Source organism: Diorhabda carinulata, chromosome 3 (assembly GCF_026250575.1).
Source record: "Diorhabda carinulata isolate Delta chromosome 3, icDioCari1.1, whole genome shotgun sequence".
NCBI classification, from domain to species: domain Eukaryota; kingdom Metazoa; phylum Arthropoda; class Insecta; order Coleoptera; family Chrysomelidae; genus Diorhabda; species Diorhabda carinulata.
The window spans coordinates 119,620-145,194 of record NC_079462.1 but is presented as its reverse complement, the minus strand read 5'-3'; the positions used below and the strand labels follow the sequence as shown (position 1 = coordinate 145,194).

At 30.4% G+C, this 25,575-nt stretch overlaps 3 protein-coding genes and 1 long non-coding RNA gene across 7 annotated transcripts in view; 2 read left to right on the top strand and 2 right to left on the bottom strand.

Moving 5' to 3' along the window:
- Window positions 1–221: 221 nt before the first annotated feature.
- On the top strand, window positions 222–3,605 carry LOC130891871 (set1/Ash2 histone methyltransferase complex subunit ASH2). Of its 3 annotated transcripts, XM_057796932.1 has the most exons (10): window positions 334–435; window positions 488–625; window positions 678–856; window positions 922–1,080; window positions 1,144–1,263; window positions 1,730–1,932; window positions 1,988–2,165; window positions 2,225–2,505; window positions 2,650–2,907; window positions 3,282–3,599. In XM_057796932.1, exons 1-10 carry the CDS (start codon window positions 413–415, stop codon window positions 3,384–3,386), a joined length of 1,644 nt encoding a protein of 547 aa, XP_057652915.1. In that variant the 5' UTR covers window positions 334–412; the 3' UTR covers window positions 3,387–3,599. The 3 variants fall into 3 exon arrangements, with proteins under 3 accessions (XP_057652914.1, XP_057652915.1, XP_057652916.1); XM_057796931.1 differs by having other exon boundaries at window positions 222–435; window positions 922–1,263; window positions 3,282–3,605; XM_057796933.1 differs by lacking the exons at window positions 334–435; window positions 488–625; window positions 678–856; window positions 922–1,080; window positions 1,144–1,263 and adding an exon at window positions 1,324–1,624.
- LOC130891873 (carbonic anhydrase 3-like) lies at window positions 3,550–11,030 on the bottom strand. Its single transcript, XM_057796934.1, has 4 exons — window positions 9,660–11,030; window positions 9,255–9,502; window positions 4,505–4,729; window positions 3,550–3,790 (listed from the first exon to the last, which is right to left on the bottom strand). The coding sequence occupies exons 1-4, from the start codon at window positions 9,928–9,930 to the stop codon at window positions 3,623–3,625; spliced, it is 912 nt and encodes a 303-aa protein (XP_057652917.1). The 5' UTR covers window positions 9,931–11,030; the 3' UTR covers window positions 3,550–3,622.
- Window positions 11,031–11,826: 796 nt separating this feature from the next.
- The window catches only part of LOC130891870 (calcium-activated potassium channel slowpoke), a 38,204-nt gene continuing 24,455 nt past the window's right edge, over window positions 11,827–25,575 (top strand). The window contains exons 1-7 of the mRNA XM_057796930.1: window positions 11,827–12,367; window positions 13,664–13,725; window positions 17,247–17,343; window positions 17,404–17,515; window positions 17,582–17,733; window positions 17,794–17,961; window positions 23,478–23,569. Coding sequence (XP_057652913.1) covers window positions 12,050–12,367; window positions 13,664–13,725; window positions 17,247–17,343; window positions 17,404–17,515; window positions 17,582–17,733; window positions 17,794–17,961; window positions 23,478–23,569 — 1,001 coding nt within the window. The 5' untranslated portion in view covers window positions 11,827–12,049. The remainder of the gene's footprint in view (window positions 12,368–13,663; window positions 13,726–17,246; window positions 17,344–17,403; window positions 17,516–17,581; window positions 17,734–17,793; window positions 17,962–23,477; window positions 23,570–25,575) is intronic.
- On the bottom strand, window positions 12,633–24,738 carry LOC130891874 (uncharacterized). Of its 2 annotated transcripts, XR_009058964.1 has the most exons (5): window positions 24,543–24,738; window positions 23,934–24,461; window positions 15,693–16,097; window positions 14,896–15,541; window positions 12,633–12,858 (listed from the first exon to the last, which is right to left on the bottom strand). It is a non-coding gene; the product is annotated as an uncharacterized LOC130891874 (long non-coding RNA). The 2 variants fall into 2 exon arrangements; XR_009058963.1 differs by having other exon boundaries at window positions 14,896–16,097.

Sequence of the window (25,575 nt, the reverse complement as noted above, 5' to 3'; positions counted from 1 at the left end):
TAATATCCAATGTCACGGTATCATCGATTGCAAATATTGAAATAGAAAAATAGAATAAATAAATTATATAAATAAATACACAAAAAAATCCAAAAGTAATATTGCTGTTTTAAGATAAGATATCTAATAAATTATACAAAAATTATTTAAGGAAGAAATTAATTATATTTTTTGTTTACAATCCTGTCACAGAATGACAGAGTCGTCGGTCGGACATATTTAAGAACAAATTATTTTCGCCCTTATTATAGATGTACATAAAGCTATATATAATAACTACTATCATATCATCAAGTTATAAAACCAGCTTCTTAATAACAGTTTGTACTATAGCATCGCTCAACTTTACCCATACTATTAAAAAGATAACCTTATAATATTGAATTTACTTTTTTGTTTATAAATATTTATAATGAGCGAAGATACAGATGCAAGGTATGATTCAAATATATATTAAAGCGGTCGTTTTTTACATTAGTTTTTTTAGTAAAATTGACGAATTTTCGGCAAAGAATAGTTTGGAGGATTCTGATAAACAAAAGAATGCTACGAACGATCTAGCCATTCCTGAACAGAAAACAATTGAAAACGAAAAGAAATCCGAACCGTTGGGTAACTGCTATTGGTAATAATCATTTAATATTACAATATTTAGCGTAACGTTGTTTTATTTTTAGCGGGAAAGATAGAAATTTAAATATCGTAGAATTACTATGTGCGAATTGTACGAAATGGTATCACGAGTCTTGCATAGGTTACCAATTGGGAAAATTAGTACCTTTTATGTCCAATTATATATTTTTGTGTAAAAATTGTTCTCCTACCGGATTGGAGAGTTTCAAAAAGAGCCAAGCGCGTAAGCTTATTTTTGAACGTCAGTACCAAATAAAATTGTATCTAAATTTATGATTGTTATTTTAGAAAGTCAACAAATGTGCGTAACAGCAATAGCTAATTTACAGCAAACTAGTTTTAAGGAAGGTACAAATAAGACTCTATTCAATAAAGACAAAGAAATCATACCTTATATAGAAAATCATTGGGAAGCACTCACAACTACATCTAGAAGAGTAACCCAAAGTTGGCATGTAACGGTAACTAAAGCTTTAATCAAAGATATTCATATTCTTTTTGTTTTTGAAGATAGTTTAAGTGGTCATATGTACGGGCTAATGAATTCGGATCTAACTCAACTCAGACCTAATTATGAAGCTATGATTAAAGGGGGAATGTTGAAAGTTACTGATATGGGAATACAGCATGGTAAGTAGCAGATTTTATTTATTTCTTTTTGAATAATATTCTTTGACTTACTCTTTTCATTTTATTCACAAATCGTGAATGAGCATCATTTTCTAAAATTTTCTCTTAAAATATTTTCTTTCATTTGGAAATTTAAATGGTATTTTATTCAAGTTGGCCTATAATAGAAAAGTGTCAGTAAAACAATTTTCAATTTAAAAAAAAGTTATTTTTGATCTCACTTTCATCTAGTGTGTAACAGTTGTTTGATGCATCTTGATGTCAGTTGTCAAGGGTTGATTGCATGACTATTGGAAGTCACTCAAGTTATTGCATACCTGTGAAATGGCACGTACCAAATTTATTCACTTTAGGCCTGAACGTATGTATTCTCAATTTAAATTTAATTGGTCGTTATAACGAATTTTATATAATATAGAGCTTGTGGTAATGCTTCATTAAATTATAATAATAATACCAATAATAGTTCCAGTATCTGGAGGTGTAAAATCAAGAAACACTAAGAGGAAGTTTCCTGGTGATTTTGGAGCTCAAGGAAAGAAAGGACGTGGTTTGGATATAGGTACCCAGAAATTACCAGCCCATGGTTATCCACCAGATCACCCCTTTAATAAGGATGGTTATAGATATTTATTAGCAGAACCTGATCCTCACGCACCTTTTCGAAGGGTAAGATTCGATTTCGATACTTTTTTTGTTTATTTTTTAATATTATTTCATCTAGGAATTTGATGAAAGTTCTGATTGGGCTGGAAAACCGATTCCCGGCTGGTTGTATCGAACCTCGGTTCCTGGTACTGTTCTTTTAGCTTTACATGACCGAGCTCCACAATTAAAAATTTCTGAGGATCGATTATCGGTTACAGGAGAAAAAGGATACGCCACCGTTAGAGCGACACATTGTAAGTGTTTTTATTAATAATATTATTTCTCGCAAAATATTTCAATTTTTTTTGTTTAGTCGTTTCTAAAGATGTATGGTATTGGGAGGCAACTATCGAAGAAATGCCCGAAGGATCTGCCACTCGTATAGGTTGGGGACAAGATTATGCGAATTTGCAAGCTCCTTTGGGTTATGACAAGTTTGGTTATTCTTGGAGGTCGATAAAAGGAACGCGGTTTCATGAATCTACAGGAAAACATTATAATTCTGGTTATGGCGAAGGAGACACAGTCGGCTTCATGATAAATCTTCCCACGAATAATGCAACTAAATTGATTCCAAATACTTACAAGGATAGAGTAGGTTGACATTGAATTTTATATTCTCAAAGAAAAAAGTCAGATTCGAATTAGTTACCATTCAAAAGTTACATATATTGAAAAGAGTAAATTCTTATTTTTGCATGGTTTACTTTTCTTACTGAAAATATAATTTTTTTTAAGCATTTGGTGAAATTCAAAAGTCATTTATATTACGAAGACAAAGATAACGTGCAAGAGAGATTGAAATCATTAACTGCGTTGCCGAATAGTGAAATGATATTTTTTAAAAACGGAGAATGTCAAGGAGTCGCTTATCAAGATATATATCAAGGATCCTATTATCCTACCCTTTCTTTATATAAAAACGTTACCGTGTCCGTTAATTTCGGACCCAATTTTAGATTCCCGCCATCTGTAGAGAAATTCAAATATAGACCAGTGAGTATGACTTCAAAAGAGTCAATTGTTTTTTTTTTTTTTTTAATTCAATTCATTAAAATATTCAAATTTGGCAAAGTTGTTACTTAAATTTATCGACAGATTATTTTTTTAAACCATTTTTTTCTTACTGTATAACGATTGGATAAAGATTTAAGATTTAGTGAAAAATTAATGATACTAGTTGTTGCCAAGTTTGAATTTAATTCAATAATGTCTCTGTAATTGAGTTTTTTAAAAAAAAAATTTCTTAATTTATCTGTTTGACTTGACTAACCATTTAGAATAGAATTGAAAGTTTCTTAAAATATGTTTTCCTCTATTCACTTATCAAAGTGTTTGTTATTGAAAAAACGTTTTTTTTTTGTTATTAGATGTCTGAACGTGGCGAAGAAGCTGTTAGTGATCAAACTTTGGCTGACATTATGTATCTAATTGAAAATGAAGGAAAATTAAGGCTGGACAGTTTCGTTCTTTGATTGTAGGTAGATAAAACATTCGTTATTAAATTAATTATGTTAGTTACGCTATTTTTTCTACGACTACTCGCTTTTTATTAAATTGATTAAAATATTATGCGAAGCGCATGTTATACATAAATAAAAATCAGCTTTTTTATGCACATATTTATAAAATTGGAAATTATCTTTCATCGTATATTTTCTTTGTAATACAATAATAAAAATTATTTTATCAAGTTGTTTTTTTCTCCGAATCAGTATATTTGTACCACTTCGTGTTCAGGTAAAGGTAACAGAGATGAATATAAGGAAGTCGAAGGAGAAACGTGGAAAACACTTCTGTTATTCGAATCTTGAACGTCGCGATAATTTCGCAATAAAGGTTCCCCGTTTTCGTCGAATATATATCTAAGAGCGTCGATCTATAAAATGAAAAAAGTATATAAGCATATATACTACGGTTCAAAAGTATTCGTCCACCCCATAACCTCTTCGTTATGTATCAAAATAATACAAAGCGAATGTCGAAACGGTGTTCTACAAATCAAAATTACCAAATTTGTTAATTATTTTATAACCGGTGTTTATGATTATAGTTTAGTCCCGTGATATTGGAGAACGGACCAAGATATCTTGGTGATAAAAAAACCACAAACGCTGAAGATAAACGTATTGTATTGATCAATAAACGGTTCATAGGTCTAGATATAGTACTTCTACAGTAAAAAAGGGGATTGAGAGAAGCGCTGGTGTCAGTGAAGACATCAAGGTTGCAGTGGGATGAATAACATAAAATTTGGGCGGGTGAAAACAAAATTGGAGGTTTTTTGGTGATGGTTTCGAGATGTTTTGGAGGAAAGATCCGGTCCCAAGCATTCCTCGATTTGAAAGAATTGTAAAGGAAGAATGTACACTGAAAATAATTATTTAACCGTCACAGTCAACCCGATTGAGTTATTGAGAGATATATTCTACAAGGAAGTCGGAAAACATTGATCATATTAATAAAAGCAAAGTACATCGATGAATCAAAAATTTAAATTATAGATTGTAGTATTATTATTTTTATTTGTTGCGTATAGGGTGGGTAAAAATGTTCGACTGGTAGTGTGTGAATGAATATTGTTTTTATTTACCTGATCTATGGATAAACCTATAGGTATCCTTGTAATTAACCATAATACGTAATGGATGCATTTTTCCGTACTAACCGATCCCCAATACAAAAAATAATCGTCCCTAAATTCCTTAAACAGTCTAGTTACAACGATATTTTCGATTTTTTTCGAATTACCGGCGGTGGCGATGTCTTTCAAAGAATCGATTATTATTTGAAAACCGGGATTAATATCATCTTGAATCTAAAAATATAAACACCTTCTTTCTCTCTCTCTCTATCTATATATATATATATATATATATATATATATATATATATATATATATATATATATATAAACTTCTATCATTGTTGCGTCCATAAACATCCCAAACACATACACTATTGCTTCCTTCGAATTATTGCGTCCGAATATCGGACGCAACAATGTCAATCCATGTTTTTGTGGATTTTTGCCAACGTTTGTGAAAAATATTAACAAGAACAGTCAACAAAGGTTCCTACATTTCTATTTCTTTATAAAACTCAACGTCATCTAGTGATCTCTATGATTTTATTGGATTTTCTATTTGGAATTGGACGCAATAATATTACTAATATGGATGAAAATGTATATTGTTAGTTCATTGATTTTCCGGCAGAGTACCAAATATTGTATACACACTTAAGTATATATTTTAGAAACGTAATATGTTGTTGCGTCCGAGATATGGCAACACTGCTCTCTATTTTTAGACCCAAAATATTGTGTTTTAACGTTTCTTGTGCTTGTGAGATCGTGTTATTCTAAGACATTGTTGCTTCCAGTGTGCTAATATGACAAGGCGCATTGATAAAATATTCAGTAACTTGAGTTTTGATACTGAAGAAGGTAAGTATTTTTATAATATATATGAAATTATTACATTCGTGATTTTCTTATGACTTTTGTCTTTATAAAAATTTTCAGTTACCTCCAATTACTAATAATTATTGGTATTGTCACTCATTGTCTTTTAGTGAGTAAAAGTGATAGTTTTGAAATTTTGCAATTTAATTTAATTTTGTAGCTACTGAAAAACATGTTGTCATGTGTTAATTTTTCTACAAATATTTTTCAAATTCAAAATAGGTAAAACGCCTTCTCCTTCATTTTGTATTTTGTATTCCCAAACAAAACTAATAATTTCTCCATTATCCAAACGTTTTTTTGCTTTTTATATTTTAGTCAGAACTGAATATTACCTCAAACAAAATATTTGAATATGATAAAATTCAAATGAATACAGAGTCATCTCCATGTACACCGGAAGATCCTTTTAATGCTTCGTCAAGTGAAGATTCTCTATATTGTCCTAGTAGTGACGAAGTAAGTAAAATTTTTTTTCCATTTTCATTAAATTGTGAATATAGGTTTTGGACCTTGCCTGTGAGTAGATAAATATCCAGGCCCATACTGATTTCCCGGAAAACGTTTACTTTGTGTTGGGATTTGAAAGCGTCGAATTCTACTTTGTTAAGGGGTTTTAGAAAAACTAGTATTACTTTTGTTCTTAGTGATTATAAAAAATTGCAGAAATAGTCGATCGAAATTGCGGTGAGGGATCGAAGATAAAACCTTGTATATTATACATGGCATATTCTTGTTTTATAGTACTTTTGTCTGGTAAGAGAATTAGCATACAGCTCGTTCGGCAAACTTCCAGACGCGTACTATAAAACACTTATTATGGCACTAAGAACTTAAATAGCTATTCACTAAATTCTTTCTAGTTTTAGAAATTCTTATACATTTATCACCTAATTGGTTCACGAGATAATTCACGTTACATTTTTTTCGCAGGATAGCTGCTCAGATGTTGATGAGAATCCAGCACCGAAGAAGACTAAGAAACCTAATAACAAAAGCTCAACCCAGATGAAGATTACTACTGATTATGTTAATTCGCCCTCTATTGGTGTGTATGATACAGCTAAAGATAACGAATACGATTTAAATGTACCGAATACTTCAAGCAGTAGACAGTTGATTACTACTAAAACGATGGATAAAGACCAAGATTTATGTAACAATTCAAGGTTACCGAGTACTTTAAGTTGTACAAAACCAATTAAAACACCATATAAGAGAAAACCGGATCATTGTTATTATTGCGAAACTAAGGTTCTAAATTTCGGCCGCCATGTGATACGGAACCATTCAAACGAAATAGATGTAGCAAGAATTTTAGCAAAGCCCGTTAAAAGTAAAGAAAGAAAAGAGCTATCCAATGACCTTAGAAGAAAGGGAAATTATTTGGCCGACGGTGGCACTTGTTTTAAGCCTGTTAGGGAGGGTTATGTACCAGAGAGAGATAAAGTACCTTGTAACAACTGTTTAGGGTATTTTTCCTCGAAACTTTTATACAGACATAAGAAAAAATGTGTAAAGAGAGATTCTGGTAGCTCTCAAAATAGCAAACAGTTAAAACTATTCCATAATGCCAAAGTAGATCAACGACTGAAAGAGGAATTCCCGCATATGAGAGCGGACAAGTTGTCTTTGGAAGCTCAAAAAGATCCACTTATTTGCGAGTTCGGAGCTAAGTACTTAAAAACGCACCGTGAAAAACATTTTATTTACGTAACATCACGCAAAATGAGAGAACTTTCTAAAATCCTTTTGGAAATAAGAAAGTTGGATCCATCCATAACCACATTCATTTCAGCTTTGAAGCCAAAGTATTTCGACATTTTCGTGGAAGCCACAAAACGAATTGCTAAATATGATTCGGAACGAGATGTTTATCTGTCTCCAACTTTCGCCATGAATATTGTTACGTCTTTGAAACAGTGTTGCGATATTTACACTAAAAATAAAGGTACCACTTTATCTACTGCGGAAATAGAGGCGGACTTGAAAACGTTGATTCGTCTTTTTGAAACTAATTGGAGTTGTGAGATTTCTTCACATGCCAGTTACAACCTTAATCTTAACAAATGGAACAAAGTAACCATTGTACCTCTTGCCAGTGATTTGCGTTTATTAAGGAATCATCTCATTGACTTATCTGGAGAATCTTTAAGAGTCCTAATTAAAGGAGCTGAGGATATGAAATATATCATAGAAGATGATATCGACCATCAGCAATATCAAAAAAAGTCTGATACAATTCAAGCATTTAATAATTTGACATACAAGACAATATCAAAAAAATGTTAGAAGTTAGACACCATTTTGTGACCATAAATAACCCATATCTTTTCGCAATGGCGAATTCAAATTCACATTTGATAGGTTATAAAGTGTTAGCCAAACATGCTAAATTATGTTGAGCACAAAACCCATCATCAATTACGTCAACCCGACTGCGCAAACATCTTGCAACTTTATCGCAATTATTCAACTTATCAGATGGGGAAATAGAACAGTTGGCGACATTTATGGGACACACAAGTGGTGTTCACAGAAATTCCTATCGACTACCCGATGATGTTTATCAAACGACGAAGATATCTAAACTGTTGATGGTAATGGAAAAAGGCGGAGCAGATCAATATAAAGGAAAATCTATTGATGAAATAAACATTGATATGGAAAAAAATCTTCTAAGTGACCGAGACTCTGATAATGATAGTGACGAGGATGAAAATCCAATAATAAGGGAACTGTTAGATACGTCAAAGCCATCTGCTCAAGATTTTGTTCCAACAAACAACGTTGATGGGAAACCTGTTGCAGGGACTAAAAAGAAAAAAACTCGTAAACTGGTTCCTTGGACAGATGACCAAAAAAAAGTCACACTAAACTATTTTAAAGATCATATTAAAACTAAGAAGCCCCCTAAAAGATTCGAATGTGAAGATCTGAAAACAAAATATGAAAAAATTCTAAACAAAGATTGGCTAAAAATCAAAGTATTTGTTCAAAATTATTATACTAAAAGCAGAAAATAGAGTTGATAGTGCATATAAAGGATTTCTATTATATTTTAAAAAATCAATAAAACTGGTATAAATTTAGCTTCATGATTTATTTGTACTGTTCCCTTTCTGTCCCTAGCTATTGTCTCAATTTCTGTTTTCTCTTTATCAATATCCATATTTTCGATTTGGTCAATCCATTTCCTCCTGGCTATTCTCTTTAAAATACGATTAAAAAGTTGGTAACAATTGACTTTGCACGATTTATGGTTATTGTTGGATTGCGATGTTTCACAAGTATAGTTATCACTTTCCTCTGGAGGTATATTTTAGAGGCATACCTGATCAATCCCCACATGCTTTCCATTTTTTTGAGTCGGAAAAAGTGTATACCAGTAGCTAATTATTAGAGTTATTGCGTATTTTACATTGTCTTTTCCATATTCTTAAAATCAGAGATATATTTCTACAAGGAAACTCTTTTAAGATTATATACATTTCATGTGATATTTAATGATAGTATATTATTGCGTCCTGGCGGTTTGACAACACCGCACGGATGCAGCAATGTATGGTGTAGTCATTATATGGAGCTGACAAAGTTACTTGTTATAAGGAAGCAGCATTGTTGTAGAATGAATGAAAATTTGTATATTTGAAAATTGTGAATATCAATTATCTACATATAGTCCTATCCATCTACTTCATTGGTAAACCAGTATACACAATAAGATCATGGTTAACTCTTGGTTTTCTTGAGGACGCAACAGTGTATGACTTTTGTACGGACGTAATAATGTTTATATTTATATATATATATATATATATATATATATATACACGTATAAATAATAAAAATGGAATTATAGTAAATAAGAGACAACCTTGAATAAATATACTAAAGCGGCAATACCGTCTTGTTCTTTTAAAGCCGATTCTTGAGTCAAATAACAACTTTTGAAAAAAATCGCGTGCAATTCAACAGGATATTTACAACCGTCCATCGTATGTTCGCTACCTTCCATCGCGCTACATCCCCAATGAAGATGAAAATTGGAAAATACGTAATTTCCCACGAAAGGACCGTTCGTAATATAAGGACGTTCTTCTTTCCATTTCGCACTGAAAATTACTAAAATATATTATAAAAAAACGGTGGAAAAGGGAACGAAGTCAAGGAAAAATCACGGTAAGAAAACAATTTGACTAAAATTAGAATTAAACAAATTGATGCAAATTTAATAAAAATCAAATTTTGTAACATCTTATACTCTACTACTTATACTTACTGGTTTGTCCCGTATTTGTTATTTTTGTCTTTTTAGGTGGATTTTCGAAATTTACCCAAACTAATGGGGGTAAAATGACGACTTTGGTATTTTTTAAATTGATATCGATAGGCGATTCAAAACATCCTTCAGTTATCGGTAAATCTCTTATACAAAGTTGTTTTTCATAAACGTCCGGTTCTACTTCGTCTTCATTAACTTCTTCTTCGTTACTTTCTATATTAGTTTCATCGGTTTTCGTTGTATTTGTACTTGAATCAATTTTGCTCATATTCAAATGAAAGAATAATTAATTGAAGAAAAAAAAATATGGAAATGGGGTTAAATTTTTGATATAATGATCTGTTAACGAATCACTGTCATTATTTGACGTGAGATTTTCTTAACCAAATTATATTAATAATATGACATTTATTAATATACATATCTTAGATCTTTTTTATATATATAGAGTGTTTGTTAATTAACGAAAAATAATTGGTTATTATACTTCTTTTTTGGGACAACCTATACAGTATTTTTGTAAATATAGGTTATTATTTGATGTAACGAAGGTATTTCTCGGTTTCGATCGCTGCGACAATCGATAAGGATGCCAACGACGCCAGCGTCGACGCGCCTTAAAAATATACAGCGCAGGCCAAAAAAATTTAATTACTCACTTCTTACGTAACTAGGGTTGCAATTTGGATCAAATAAAAAATAACTTTCCATTCACTTTCTTTTTACTCTTCAATTCAAGTGTATAGAATCTCCATATATCTATAAATTAAAACTAAAATATTTTTAGATAAATTTGTGACATTCGTTGAAAATATTGTATTTTTAAATCTCATTATTTGGAATCTTTTTTCTTCTTCTTTTTCTTCTTTACCGTACGTTAGGACTCGGTCCTGTATTAGTATTAATGGTTGCCTAGTTGCAGATGGGATGATAAAAACCAACTTTCGTACTATCTCGTAGATAATCGTCTTTTTTGGAATAATTATCTGTAATGAATAGCAAATACTTTTGTGTGCTTGTGATGTGAAATTGATAATTCATTAAGTATTACACAACATTTTTTTTAAAGGATTTTCCGTTGAGATTAATATTTATTGTCATAAAATATTCATTAAACGTTCACGTATTTATTTAATTATTATGAAATAAACAGTCAGATTAGAATTTTAAATTAAGGGACGTGAATAAATGTATACAACAGTAATACGTCAAATAAATTGTATACTTTCGCGGTTCCCTCGTTTTTTGGCTGTAGAAAATCGAAAAATTAAATTTTTTAGAGTGTTTTTTTTTTCAAATTATAGTTTTTACGGCGATTTTACGAAAAAAAAATTATGGGAATAAGAAAAAATTAAAACATATTATTTACAGGGTTTTAAATATTTATGAAAATAACTCATTCGCGTGTAATTGTTTATAACTTTTTCCCAAATAATCAAATGAGGTTGTTTTTTTCGTAATCTACACAAAATAAGGAACAAATTGAAAAACAAATGTATAGAAAAATGTTGATTTATCATGTTTTTACAATTGAAAATTTTCACCATTAAAAAAACGGTTGACTGTGAGAATTGGGAGTGGGGCGATTTTCAATTTTTTTTTCCAAAATGTTCGTTATTTGGTGTAGATTAACAAAAAAAAATATGTGATCCACGTTTGATGCTTTGTAAAAAAATTATGAACAAGGAAAATGCGTTTACGATTACATTTAAAGTCATGAAATATCCAGGTGAGATATTTCCCATATTTTTTTTCGTAAATCCGCCGTAAAAACGAAGATTTTTAAAAAAAAATCATCGAAATCGGATAATTTTTCGATTTTCTAGAAGCAAAAAACGCGAAATTATAAAATTACCAAAGTTATTATTGAGAATATTAAAAACCCCTGTATATAAATTGTTTCTTTAAATTCATCATTAAAAATAAATTCGAAAGATTTCTATCTGAAGGTAATTGGGTTATTAGGTCTAACCTGAACAAAATCTAGTTCACCTAGTGCCTAGTACGGTATCGAATAAATTTTCGGTTAATTCAAAATTTTTATTTTTTTTTTTAATATATATTAATCGCGTTAAAATTTTGAACAAAATCGTATGTTTAATATATATTCGTATAAAATATTGTTAGATTTATTTATTTATTTCCATTTAAAATTTGTTTCCAGGGTAGGAAAAAAATCAATGCGTCGGGCGACGGCGACGCCGAAACGTGCAACGTCTAACGTCGCGCATACGTAAAAGCGTCACCGTCAACGCATTCTCGTTTAGTCGAATTAAAACCGTGAACGCGCTCCTGGCCACTGTTCGGTGGTCATCTAGGAAGCCCTATGCGATATCCTAGGTGAGGTAAGAATTAACAACCGCGTGAATGCCTCCGTTTGGCACAAAATGTCGTCTACTGGTGAGGAGGTGTTGCAAGTTAACGTTACCATTCACGACACCTGCCTGGATGATAGAAAGTACTGGTGTTTCATACTTTCATCCATTTGTACTTTCATCGCGGGATTACTTATTGTGCTCGTGTGGAGGTTGTTTGCGTTTTTGTGTTGTAGAAAGGATCCCGAATTGGGACCTAACGATCCGAAACAAAAAGAACAAAAGGCCGCTAGACAGGGAAAACAAGAATTCGAAGGGACTTTTATGACGGAGGCCAAGGACTGGGCGGGAGAATTGATATCCGGCCAAACCACTACGGGAAGGATTTTGGTAAATAAATACTTTATATTAAAAATCGAATTTATTAAATAAACGATACTCTTCATTCGTTATGTACCTATATAAAATTGCATTTCGGGTCATCATGTCAAAAGGTCACTACACTTGAAATGTAGAATCGCTGCAATTTACAGGGACTGTATCTACCTACCGGGTATCTATTAATGAAAAATAAATAGAATATACCCCCGGTAAATTAATTGGATAATTTGTTTACATTGTTAATATGAAAATATCGATAATTACAAAACTAATGTTTGATCAATTCTTTATTATATTTACATTTTCAACTTATACTAATAATTATTCCCCGACTCAAAAATATCATTTTTCCGTACTTACAAAACGTTTTAAAATAATTTATTTATATAATTTTTTTCCGAACAACAAAATTTTTTTTTTTAATTTTATTTTAGGAAGGCATGCGTTTAGAATAATTTTGTCGTGTGTTGATGTTGTGCTTCGATCCATTATCCTTGTCTCTGAAATATATAATGTCATTACTACGAACCGACGTGACTTTTTGGCTTTAATCCAAAAAATTAAAAGAGACAGTTGTTGATTCGGGATGACCGGGTTTAGTCTAAAGATATAATTTCAACGCTACTCTATTTTTTTCCAACACTCAATAAACTTCTAAATATTTTATACAACTACAATAAATCATTTTTTTTTTTTTCATTTTTCATTTTTTCATCATACGAGGTCCGGTTATTAAATAACGAAACTGTTTACGAAAAAGGGTTTTATTATAAAAATTATTTTACAATCGAATGATCCCCTTCAATATACTCCCCTACCCTCGCCACACATAAGTTTTTTCCATCGATCTAAGCAGTGATGGTGAGGATCTTCAGGAGCTCTGCAATTTTTTGCTTTACCGCTACCATCGACTCAAATCTGGTGCCTTTCGAATGGACTGGAATAAGCTTCTGACCAAATACTGCTTTTTAGATAACGCGATATTGGCAAATAGTAAGTCTGGTTAATAGTCTGACCCTCTGGAACCCATTCAGTAATCACGATATCGTTAAAAAGCTCAACAGTGTCTTGAATTTTGATTTGCTCTCTCGGTTCACACTAGAGCGCTTACACCACTCAAAAACACGCGCTCGAGATAGATAATTGTCCCCGTAGGCCTCTTGCAACGATTTATAGTACTCAGTTTCAATTCAACCCGTTTTTTACCCCACCCGTGTCTAGGGCGCAATCTCGTTATTTAATAACCAGACCTCATATATATTTATGTGTATTTAGTGAATCAAAAATATTTTACTTTCTTTTCAGGTTGTCTTAGTATTCATTCTGAGCATAGCTTCTTTAATAATTTACTTCATAGATGCCTCAAAGTAAGTATTTATAATATTTCAATTATTATATATATAAATTTTGTTTTTGAAACGGTTTTTTGTCTATTATCTATTTTATTTTTTCTAGTGTTCGACATGGGTAAATATTTTTATTTTTGATACTCAATTACGCTGTAATCAGATAAGTATTTAAAATTGTTCGAGTATACGAGGTACGGCCAATTAAAAACTAAATATATTCATACAATATACATATAAAAGAAGAATGTGTGATATCGGTTTATAACAGATATTCCAAAAAGCGGTAAATAATTCGATTTAATCATTTTTGTTTTTATTTGACCGTGCCTCTGTATCAATTGGCTTTAAATAAACGATTATAACCAAACTAACAAATCATTTTTCCTTAATAAATGATATATTTTATCTAATTAGGTATTCCGGGAAACAATCAAATATGTAATTATTATAATGAGACGATAATAGTGTATTATCGTATTTTTCCTTTTCGTAAACAATTTTTAATTGGGCTCTTCAAATCAATGTTTACTAGAATCTGTTTAATTAAAATTTTTAAATAATTTAATATTAAACAAACGTGGAGTTCCCCAAATGATACAAAAAAGACAAACAACCAAATTCATCTCGGACATCAAAAGAAAAAAATTACTTCAAAAATTTTGAACTTATTCACCATATAACTGAAAGCAGTGTAATTATAAGTGAAGAAAAAAGTTTTTTATTATTGATAATAATAATTCAAGAGTTTTTTTTATAATATACGTTTATGATTCATTTATAAATATAATCCGTGACTAGGGTGCAATAATAATAAGAATACTTAAAAAGATGATTCATTGGTAATCATTGAAAGGATTGGCAATTCTTTGTAATCAACTATGTAATAGATATTTAAAAAAAAAGTGAATATTGCTTTCTATTCTATTCCTTTTTTAATATATGGGATTTAACTGATATTTTAGTTCTATATAAGGTTTAAATTTACAATCAAGCACATATTTTACTTATACGTATAATTTTCTATAAAATTAATTGTAACGTTTTCACTGCTCACAGCTTGCGTTACTTTTGTTGTTATAAACATTATAAGATATAAATCTACCAATTTGTTTTTGTAAATAATTCTCTTTATAAGATATTTTGTTATATTATCTTTGAGTAGAAATAATTACATTTTATTTTTCATACCTCTTTTGTAGTTTTGTATGTACATGTTGGTGACATACTGGGTTCCTGGAATTTAAGTTATTTAGCACAGTTTAAATTGTCCTTTTGTTGAACTATTTTTATATAAATATATTGAATGTTTGGTTTATTTTCTTTTGAGGTTAAGTCTTGGTCTAAAGGAAGCAAGCATTATTCGAAATTTGCCAGACGTTGCAATTAACTGTTCACGAATTAAGTTATTCGTGCAGATTTTGTAAATTTTGCAGATATTGATTGTTCAGTTCGTTGAAAGGTTGTTTTGAGGAGTGATTTGTTAGCAGATGTTTTTGAAATTGAGCTATTGTTGCACCTGGCTGGATTGTCGTCCTGACGTGTGACCCGATTTTGCTCAAGAAGTCTGCTGCTAACTTCATTCATATTTTCCTTTTGACTGTCAATCGATGTCGAATTTTTTGTTATGGATTTGGTTATAAATTTTTAAATTTGGCTCCAAATTTTATATGTGCGGAAGTCGTGATATATCCGACTGAGAATTTGACGATTGGAGATGTAGTTACATTGTTCTATTGGTTAGCGACCGTGGTAGCGTTAAGATCAATTTCTCCAGAGATTTTTGAATAGCGGAATTTAGCCGGTCTTAAGGAGCCTTCCGCCGATTTCAAAAATTCTGGAATATTGAATTATTAATTGACTTCAAAAAAGTAGATATAGATAAGTTCCCTTCGTTAAAAAAGAAGGTAAGATCTTTTTTTAATAAAAGCAGAAATAGTTCTAATTACTGATATATGAACTAGGTTAGGTTCCAAATTATAAACTACCTTTTTTATTGCATTCCACGTATATGCTCCTATTTGTATTCTTCTGACAAGTATGGAGCCTTATGTGTTGTTAAAGGTCAGATCAACTAGTTCTGCAACTGAAACTTATCATTTATTAAAACAAGTGTATGACAAAAAATGTTTGTCGCGATTAGGAGTACTTTAAGCGGTTTCAAGATAGCCGAGAAGATGTTGAAGTTGATTTGTTATTACTTTTTCATCATCATCATCAGTACAATGCGTCAGCTCGTTTCACACTATCCATCAAGAGGTTTCTAGTCAAACCCAATATCTCAGTGTTAAATCACCCACCTTATTCGCCGGTTATTTAATATCCACACCTCGTAATTTGCTTATAGTCTTTACTGTATTCATATAAACATTTTTTTATGAATGTATTCCTTCCTGTAATAATTAAATTACACTTTACTTGTTATATTAAGGTATGACTGGTCTTGATTTATGAATTATTACTGTATACTTATTTAGGTAACAAGTAATTTTATTAGTAACAAACAAAAATACGAGTGGAATTCAATTCGTATTAAAGGCAATAACTTGCATGTGCAATTATTAAACAGTTAAACTTTTAACATTTTCATTTGTTATGACAACGGAATTGCATGAAATTGAAAAAACTAAATAATGTACTCGTTATTTTTTTTTAAATACCTAGTAATGAACGATTTTATATTCGATCGATATGAATAAAAAGTTGTAGGAATATTAAGACATAATAATTTTTTTTTACATTGGAATCGATTTAAAACGATTTATGTTGAAAATTGAAACGAAGAATCTATACACCCCACAAAAATTATCGCATCACTCATTATTTTTTAAATATTTTATATGCGTTGCCTGTTTTTCGAATTTTATTATTACGAATTAAAACACCAATAGATACAACAGATGCAACATTTATTTTATATCAGTTTAATCTACAGAGGACAAAAAGTTTGATTTACAAAAACAGAAAATATCAAAAAAAAATTACAAAAAAATGAACGGTGCTTAAACTAAAACCAGCCAATGAATTTCTAATTACAGCTTCCATTCGACTTGTAAGGCTTCTAAACAGGTTCTGGACGTATCCTTCCGGCATGTTTTCCTAGAACATTTTGAAGATCATCTAGTGGTGTCGGATGTTGCTGAATTTGCCATCCTAGATGGTCCCAGACATGCTCTATTGGGCTAAGGTCCGGGCTACATGCAGGCCCATTCAGGGTGGGTATCTCGACCTCTTCTAAGTACTGGCGAACCACTCTAGCAGCGTGTGGAGGAGCATTATCATGCATTAGCACAGAGTTGTCACTGATACGAGACTTATAGGGCACTACATGGGGTTCTAGGATATTGGTTAGCATTTAGTCTTCCATCATTCACTGGTACTAACTCCGTGCGACCCTCGAAAGAAATTCCTCCCCAAACCATGATAGAGCCACCACAAGAGCTTTCAGTTTGACAAAAATTAACCTGATTGTCCAATAATTTTTGTGCGGTGTATATTTTGTGGTAACAAATAAATTGATTTGTCGTTTATTACGATTCCAGTGAAAAGGTAGAACGCTGCCAAGAATGGAGCTCCAATATCACCCAACAAATCGACCTCGCCTTCAACATATTTTTTATGGTCTATTTTTTTATAAGAGTAAGTATAAAAAAAACAAACCAAAAAATGAATTATAATTTTAAAATTATATTTTTAAAGTTCATAGCGGCTAGTGACAAGCTTTGGTTTATGTTAGAAATGTATTCGTTTGTGGATTATTTTACGATCCCACCTTCGTTTGTGTCCATCTATTTGGATCGTACATGGATTGGTAAGTTAGATTTTAAAAATCGGAAAATCGTTACGTTTAACTTTTTTTTTTTTTTTTTATTTCCAGGTCTTCGTTTTTTGCGTGCTTTACGTTTAATGACAGTACCGGATATATTACAGTACCTCAACATTCTAAAGACTTCTAGTTCAATACGGCTTGCTCAGTTAGTTTCCATATTTATATCTGTATGGCTCACAGCAGCCGGAATTATCCATTTGGTAAATTTTTAAAATTTATCGATAAATTTTTTAATAAAAATAATTTATTTTTTGTTTCAGTTGGAAAATTCCGGGGATCCTTTAGATTTCAGTAATCAACATCCTTTGCCGTATTGGAATTGTGTATATTTCTTGATCGTTACTATGTCAACGGTGGGATACGGAGACGTCTATTGCCATACGGTATTGGGAAGAGGATTTTTAGTATTTTTTCTACTTGTCGGATTGGTAAGTTCGATTTTATTTTTCTTTATTTACGCTCTTCTTAATACTTTATCTTAAGCTTTGCATTCTTTTCGACTTTACCTACTTTACCATTAAAATCAAACAATACATAATATACAGTGTGTCCATGTAAGTTGGCGGCATATGGGACATAACTTTTTAAGTATTAATTTTACGAAAAAAAGTTATTCTTTATAAAAAGTTGTGCATGCTCTAAAACCTAGAATTTAATCATCACATGTTAAATTGTTTCAGTCATATACGAGGTTTGTCAAAAAATGTGATTAAGCAACTTAAAAGTTGTTAGTGTTCAATAAAAATTGAGAGTTTATTTAGAATTGTTTAATCAAATTTATAATTAATAAATACAATGCATTAATGTGCAAACTTAAATTTCCAACGTAACCGCAGAGAAAATGTAGAAAAAAAATATTTTTTCAATGTAAATAAACAATTTTAAAGCTATTTTTAATTCTAAACATCTTTTCTTTATAACAATTTTCGATATTGTCAAAGAGAAAGGTACTTTACTCTTGAACGAAAATCACATTTTTTGACAAACCTCGTATACGACTGAAAAAATTCAACATCTGATGATTGAATTTTAGGTTTTGAATTATGCACAACTTTTTACAAAGAATCACTTTTTTTCGTAAAATTAATAATAAAAAAGTTATGTCTCCCATATGCCGCCAACTTACGTGGACACACTGTACAAATGATTTTTTTCTTAAAATACACAACTTTTTAAAACAGCCACTTTTTAAAACTTAAACGTCTATTCCTAAAATCGAATTATTTACCGAGGGATCGCTTCTGTAAGAGTTACTTTTCACACGAGTTTCATACGAAATGTTTTCTACGTCCGTAGACTTGAACAAAAAAATCCACGAAACGAAAAATTTTGTAATAGTACAACTATGAGCATTATTAATTTGAAGTAAAGAATTGGCAACATTTAACGAATTCAAAGAAATAACATCTTCTATAGTTGTATTAGTACTTTGATTGGAGTGTTGGTAGGATCGTGAACATTCACAATGTTGTTTCAAATCCAACCCGTTAAAATTTTCATTGCGGAATACATTTTGTATAATCGAGTAACCCTCCGCGACTGTGTTGGATTTCCACCCAATGTGCTTGTTTATATGAATTATATCACCACCAAAATTCACTAATAGAGACGTCGAGGAGCGTCGAAATTTATGCCCAGGGTAGTTTTTTTTTGGATTAGGTAAATTCGAATATTACCTTGAGTTTCACATTTTCCATTTCTATACTACGAAAAGAAACGATCTGTTTTGACATTTGTGGGTCGTTGGTTTTCATATTTTTTATAAATCTTTTGTTTTTGTATTAGGTACTGTAAAAATTAAAACATTTCCGGTGTTATTCATACCGTTTTATACCGGGTCCTCCACGGGAAACGGATGTTTCTTAGAACATGCAATTTGACTAAACTATGTACGAAAAATATCATTAAGATGGTGTCTATTATCACGCTGACAAACTGAACGTCTTGGACTAGTTGAAATAGCCTGTCTTACACGTTCCATGTTCTCCGAACTGTGGCTGCCTTTTCATTAAACTACCTCCATTACGTAGGACATTAACCCATCGCAAAATGATGTTTCTCTGCTTTCATATTTAGATTCAGCAATAAAAATTTAGTTAAAATTAGCTCAAAAATACTAGACGCCCAAAAAAAATTTCTTTTTGTAGGCCTGTGTAATTATCAAACCGTCCTACTCGTACTTTACTCACTTGTTGTATAAATAATTATTTCTAGATTAGTTTTATTAGTTTTAGTTTTTGTTTTATTAATATTATGAAGATTTTTCTTAGGTTAGATTAATTTAGAATTGTTTTGCGCACGTTTCTACCTTTTTAGTGTACATATTCAGATAAAAGTGGCAGTTTTAAAAATTGCACCTAAACCGAAAGAAACACAGGAATGACAAATTTGATAGGAATTTACCGGGCTTATAATGTTTCGCAAAATTTTTTCAATCCAATTCACACAATCTAATTAATTCAATTTTAAATTGAAAACAATAGATATAAAAAAAATAACGTATCGAAAAGCATTCGCCTATGCTTTGATTTGTATAATAACTACATACATTATACCGAGTGTTTACCGATTATACGGAAACGATAAAATCGAAAATGTACATTTTTCTATTCCTGAAATTTAAAAAAAAAAGGATTATTTACTACATTTTATTAGAAATTTATCCATATTTAGTAAATACTTGGTATATTCCGGATAGGACAATCTTATTTCATCCATGTACCCGAACTCCTTGTGTTTTTTTTTTTCAACGTTAGATATAATTTGAAATGACCCATTTTTTTTTGTTTTAATTATTAGAAAATAGTTATCAACGAACCTCCCTACCAGAAAACCTCGAATGACAAACCTTTGAATTATTTTGTTTATCGATAGATATTTTTCTAATTATATCCATTTTCATTTACATATATTTCAGTTGGAATTTGATTTATCTATTATAACAAATTTAAAAACAGAGAAATAACGCCGTTTAGAAATTTTTTTGATATTTGGACACACGGGGGCTGTTTAAATAAATAATTGTTGTTTTAGATGGTTGGATATTGAAGACGGCCCTTATGAGTACAATACTTTTAGATTCAATTTTTTTTCTTTAAACAAATTTTCAACTGAAAATATATCGATAGAAATTTAGTGCCAGTCGGGGATGGGGGTTGTATTAAGCTAATAGTAGTATAATAGTAGTAGTTTGTTGTAAAAAAAAAATCGGTCCGAAGAGGAGCCTGAGATATATCGGGTTTATCGGTTCTCTTGCTCTTGTTAGGCTGTTTTTGCCAGCTGGATTCCCGAGATAACCGAACTAGCTGCCAATCGACCGAAGTACGGCGGAAAATACAGCAAAGATGTGCGACGCAGGTACAATAATTAACAGAACCAAACAACACCAGACATTCTTAATCACGCAAAAATATCCAGATCTAAACTACTGAACAACTACCGGGATATTGTTAAATTTATAACAAAAACATAAAAGCTTTCTCAATTTTAGTAGTTTAGGTCTATTTATTTAAAGCAAAGAACTATAAAACACTTGATATGGTGTTTACTTTCAAATTTATATTTAATAAGTAGCAGTTGAATGAGATTTCTTCACGAAAAAGTAGATTGGGCCGTTTCTTTTTTTTTTTTTGGAAAAACTTTCAATTTTATAACTATATCGATAATCGAATTATACTTGAAACATATGCTTGTAGTGTAGCTTTGCTTTGGCCTTGCGAAAATTACTTAGAACTCTGTAAAATATCACCGTACCATTGAAAATAAGTTTCAAAAATTAATTTTTGAAACTTCCGTGTAACAACATATCGTTTGTGTGGATTTTTACAAGATGATATCAACTAGAATCAACTTGTTGCATCGTCTACTGAAATTTTCTCAAATTCCTCTATTTCCTCACATTTTGAAATCTTCATATAAACGTTTTTGTATATCATTGATTCAATAACAAACATTTAATGATATAATTGAATCTTTGATTTGATAATTTGATCAAAACTAGAATCGTTTCGAAAAACTGGTCTAATCTACTTTGGAAAAATATCGAAAATATTACCCTTATTTCGATTATAAAGGAAAATATTAGAATGTTTTATTATTGGGGTAATGTTTTTGCTAAAAAAAAAAAAAAAAATTGAGCATCATACGATTTTGGAAAGTTGATTAATTTTTTGGCATGGTGCTAGCTGCCGACATTTAGTTCCGTTGTGTATATTCAGTAAATGCTGGTTTTGGAAATAATTTTTATTCGGAAAAGTTCCCCTCTTAAAAAATATTTTAGTTTAGTGTCGATTATTTCCAATAGCCATTTATTTGTAGCATGTACACAACGTTAGTAGAATTTCAAATCCTGTGCTTCGTTTTCTTATTAATAAAAATATTTTTATCGGCGACATAACACGCTTAAAATTCATTTAAAAAATTAATACAAAAATATCGCACAAACATTTTGATACTGGTCGATTTAAATTTTTTCTGGGCTGAACTAAAATTCCTGAACAATCGTAAATAAACAATTCCGTTTATTATAGAAAAAATATTAAAATACATTTGGTTCGAATAGTTTGCCCTTTTCTGAATACCTATTTTCTTTTTATCTGAGCTTCTCTGTATCAATAAACATTAAAAACTAATTAATTAATCTTTAGATAGACCGTCATCCACGTACAATACAATACAGGGTTGTAAAACAAATATAAATGCATATCGGTTTTCTCAAAGTACTAATAAATAATAAGTTAATGCATCTAAATCTTCTGTTTTAAAATTAAAATTTGTCAATCTGTCAAAAATTATTAAGAAAAACTAATTTTGAAACAGAACAGACCTAAAATAATATAATAATAAGTTTATATATAATCAGATGTTACAATTGTTAATTCGTAATTCGGTAAATAAAGCAACTGCCTGTTTAATTTAATATATTTCGTAAATTTAGTTGTAAGCAAATCGCGATTTTTGACAATATACAAAATAAGATAAAATAATTTTATCACCTGTTTATAATATTTCATTTGGTTCAGAGCTAATTACCGACTAAATTTACTAACTGGGTTAATGCGGTTTATTTGCAAATTGTACATTCATACAACGCATGTCCTTTTGAATAAATCGTTTTGTTATATATATATACATACAGAGAGTATCCGATTTACAATATTTGATTGAATATACCGAATCGTTTCAAATAAATGTTTTATAAAAATAGGTATTGGAAAGAGGAATATTAACGAAAGAAAGAAAAATATTTTTATTTCTTCAGGATTTGGAACTTACACCTATTTTTTTGCGCCTAGTTTTAATCTAGATCGACTCGTAGAATTAATTCTAGTAGCACTTTACATAACTGCCTGCACAGCCTGCTAGTGCCACGCACGGTACGATCTAAACGAGTGCAGGACTACAAGAAAATTACAAGGACAAAAATTGGAAAAATTCGAATTTTTATTTGTATTAAATCGCGTACAAGGCTCCTCAATTGGACTTGAAAGAAAGAAAGAAAAAAAAAAGCGTTGAAAAATATGTTTTTGTTTTGTTTCCCTTTTCACTCTCCTTCCTTCGCTCAATTTTCCCAAATATATAAAGCTTAATAAAAAAGAAAAAAGATAATTTATTATTATTATTATTGGAATAATTGTGTCTTGTTGGTTAATATTTGCGTAAAATTTTTTGAAAATAATAAATTTGGAATAATTTGCGTATCGGACGAAATACTTTTCGGAAAAACAACCTCATTAATTACGTACAAAAACACGAATTGAATTGGACGTTAATTTTATAATGGGTGAGATTTAAGAAAAATTTCGAATTTGCAATTATAAATTGAAAATTCGATATTTGAAACTATTTTTTAAATATTAAAAAACAAGACGCAATTATTCGGCGAGAGCTTTGAATTGATTATATCAATTAGAATTATATGATTTCTTTGTTTCGGCGTCTCTAGGCGATATTCGCCAGTTGTATCCCAGAAATAATAGACTTGATCGGAACTAGACCAAAATATGGTGGAACCTTGAAGAACGAGAGAGGCCGAAGGTGAGATAGCATAGTCATATTGTTTTGCATAACAACAAAATTCAAATAAAAATTTATCGATTAGAAAACAATTGTAGTAAAAACGGGATGGGATCAATTATTTATCAAAAAAAAATAATAACTGTCCTGACGTGTTTAATGACCACTTTAAATTACAACAATTTTCAAAAAATTTATTCGGCACCCAATTATCGAAATTTTCCTTTTAAATCTTTTTCGTATACAAACGAAATTCAAATTGTGTAATGTTGTAATTTAAAGCGACAGACATAAACTGGTACCGGACGTATTTTCATGTTTTTCTTTTTTCAATACTTTTTTTTATATTTATATATCTATATATAAGAAAGCTGTTCATACATACCATTTTCCTGCACGCTCTGATTCTATCCCTCTTGATGTCCTTTACAGTTTTTTTTAAGTGTTGTGCTCCTGCTAAATGTACGTAGTAGTTACTGGATATAAAACTGTAACTATTATCTTCTTTTTTTCTCGGATTTGTTTGAAATAAAAAACGTAGGTATTTATTTAGCTTGCAATCAATGGAATACAACATCCTCTGATCGATTCGTATTATTAAAATTATATCTTTCTAATTAAATATTCTTTTCAACGTCTCCTTTAGGAACAAAAAGATGATGCGACATTTCGGATATCTTCGTTAATATTTCGTTACCTATCTTTCAGAATAATGAAAATTTCGGAATAATATTGTATATTTCATATCAATTTGAACTATTGAAGAATCCGTCAGAGTAATATCGAAACATTGTTTGTATGCTGGATATTCTACTGTTGTTTTCAAACAAATTCTTGATTTTACTTTTAGTCAGTGGTTTGCATGGCGTTGCCACCGGATGAGGTGCGTGGCCAGGCTGTGAATAGGCTCTCACTGTAAATAATATTTAGAATAGACTAGAACTTTTATATACATCACCGACAAACAAGTTTCTGATATATAACTTTTACTTACCCATTAACTTTAGTGGAAATAATTAGACTATGGAGTCTTTTTCATCTTTTATTTAACTTTAAATGCTTTTATCTAACACATTCTATCTCGAACAATTCTAACCTCTCTTAAATTATTCTCGAAAAAACATTCTGTCAAATTTCTGAAGGCTAAAGACATAAACAAGTTATGCAACCCTACAATAAATTAATGTTAAGGCCTGTTTACACTGATTTTAACTAACTTTTTATGGGAACGCGATTTGCGTTGGGTTCGTTAATATTTTAAATGATATTTTATGACGATTTTGGAATCTATTAAATTATCCGTCTATATGAAATCAAGTATTTTCTTTTTTTCGATTAAAGAAACGTCAGTATGGGCAACTTTAAATTTGATCAAATAAAACGCCTCTCCAAGATACATTTTGCGAAACGCTTTTCTTTTTTCTTCATTCTCTTACGATATGTCTTTAAAATTATTTTATGGGTATCAAAAATCTGGACTTTTTCTACACTATTTATCAGAAATTTAAATAAATTGCTTGCATGATCATAGATTTATCATTAAGCTTTAAATAAAATATGATTTTATCTTGAGTTTGATCGTCATGTCCAGTGGCTACTTTATTGGAAAAGGATATATAAAAATATCGTAGAATGATTTCTAACCCAACGCTTATGTAACCAATAAAATGTATTTTATTGAATCTATTAAAAAAATAAATCGGTAAAAAATATCAATTTTAATAATTCACGTATTAATCTATTTTTTTTTTTAAATTACAATGTGATAAGATCGGTAAAATACAAACATGTCTAACTGGTTGAAAAAAGCTTGTCACTTGATAATTTTTTTTTTTAATCACCATATTTATAACGCTTATAATGAATTATAGTAGTTACAAATGGAATGCTTCTAGATTTTTATTAATCGCACTGTATACAACATCCTGTTAATGACTGTAGCGATTTTAAATTTATTATATACAGAGCGATAACTTCTAATTATCCCGGAAACGCCTAAACTATACAAAATTTGAGATGAACTTGTT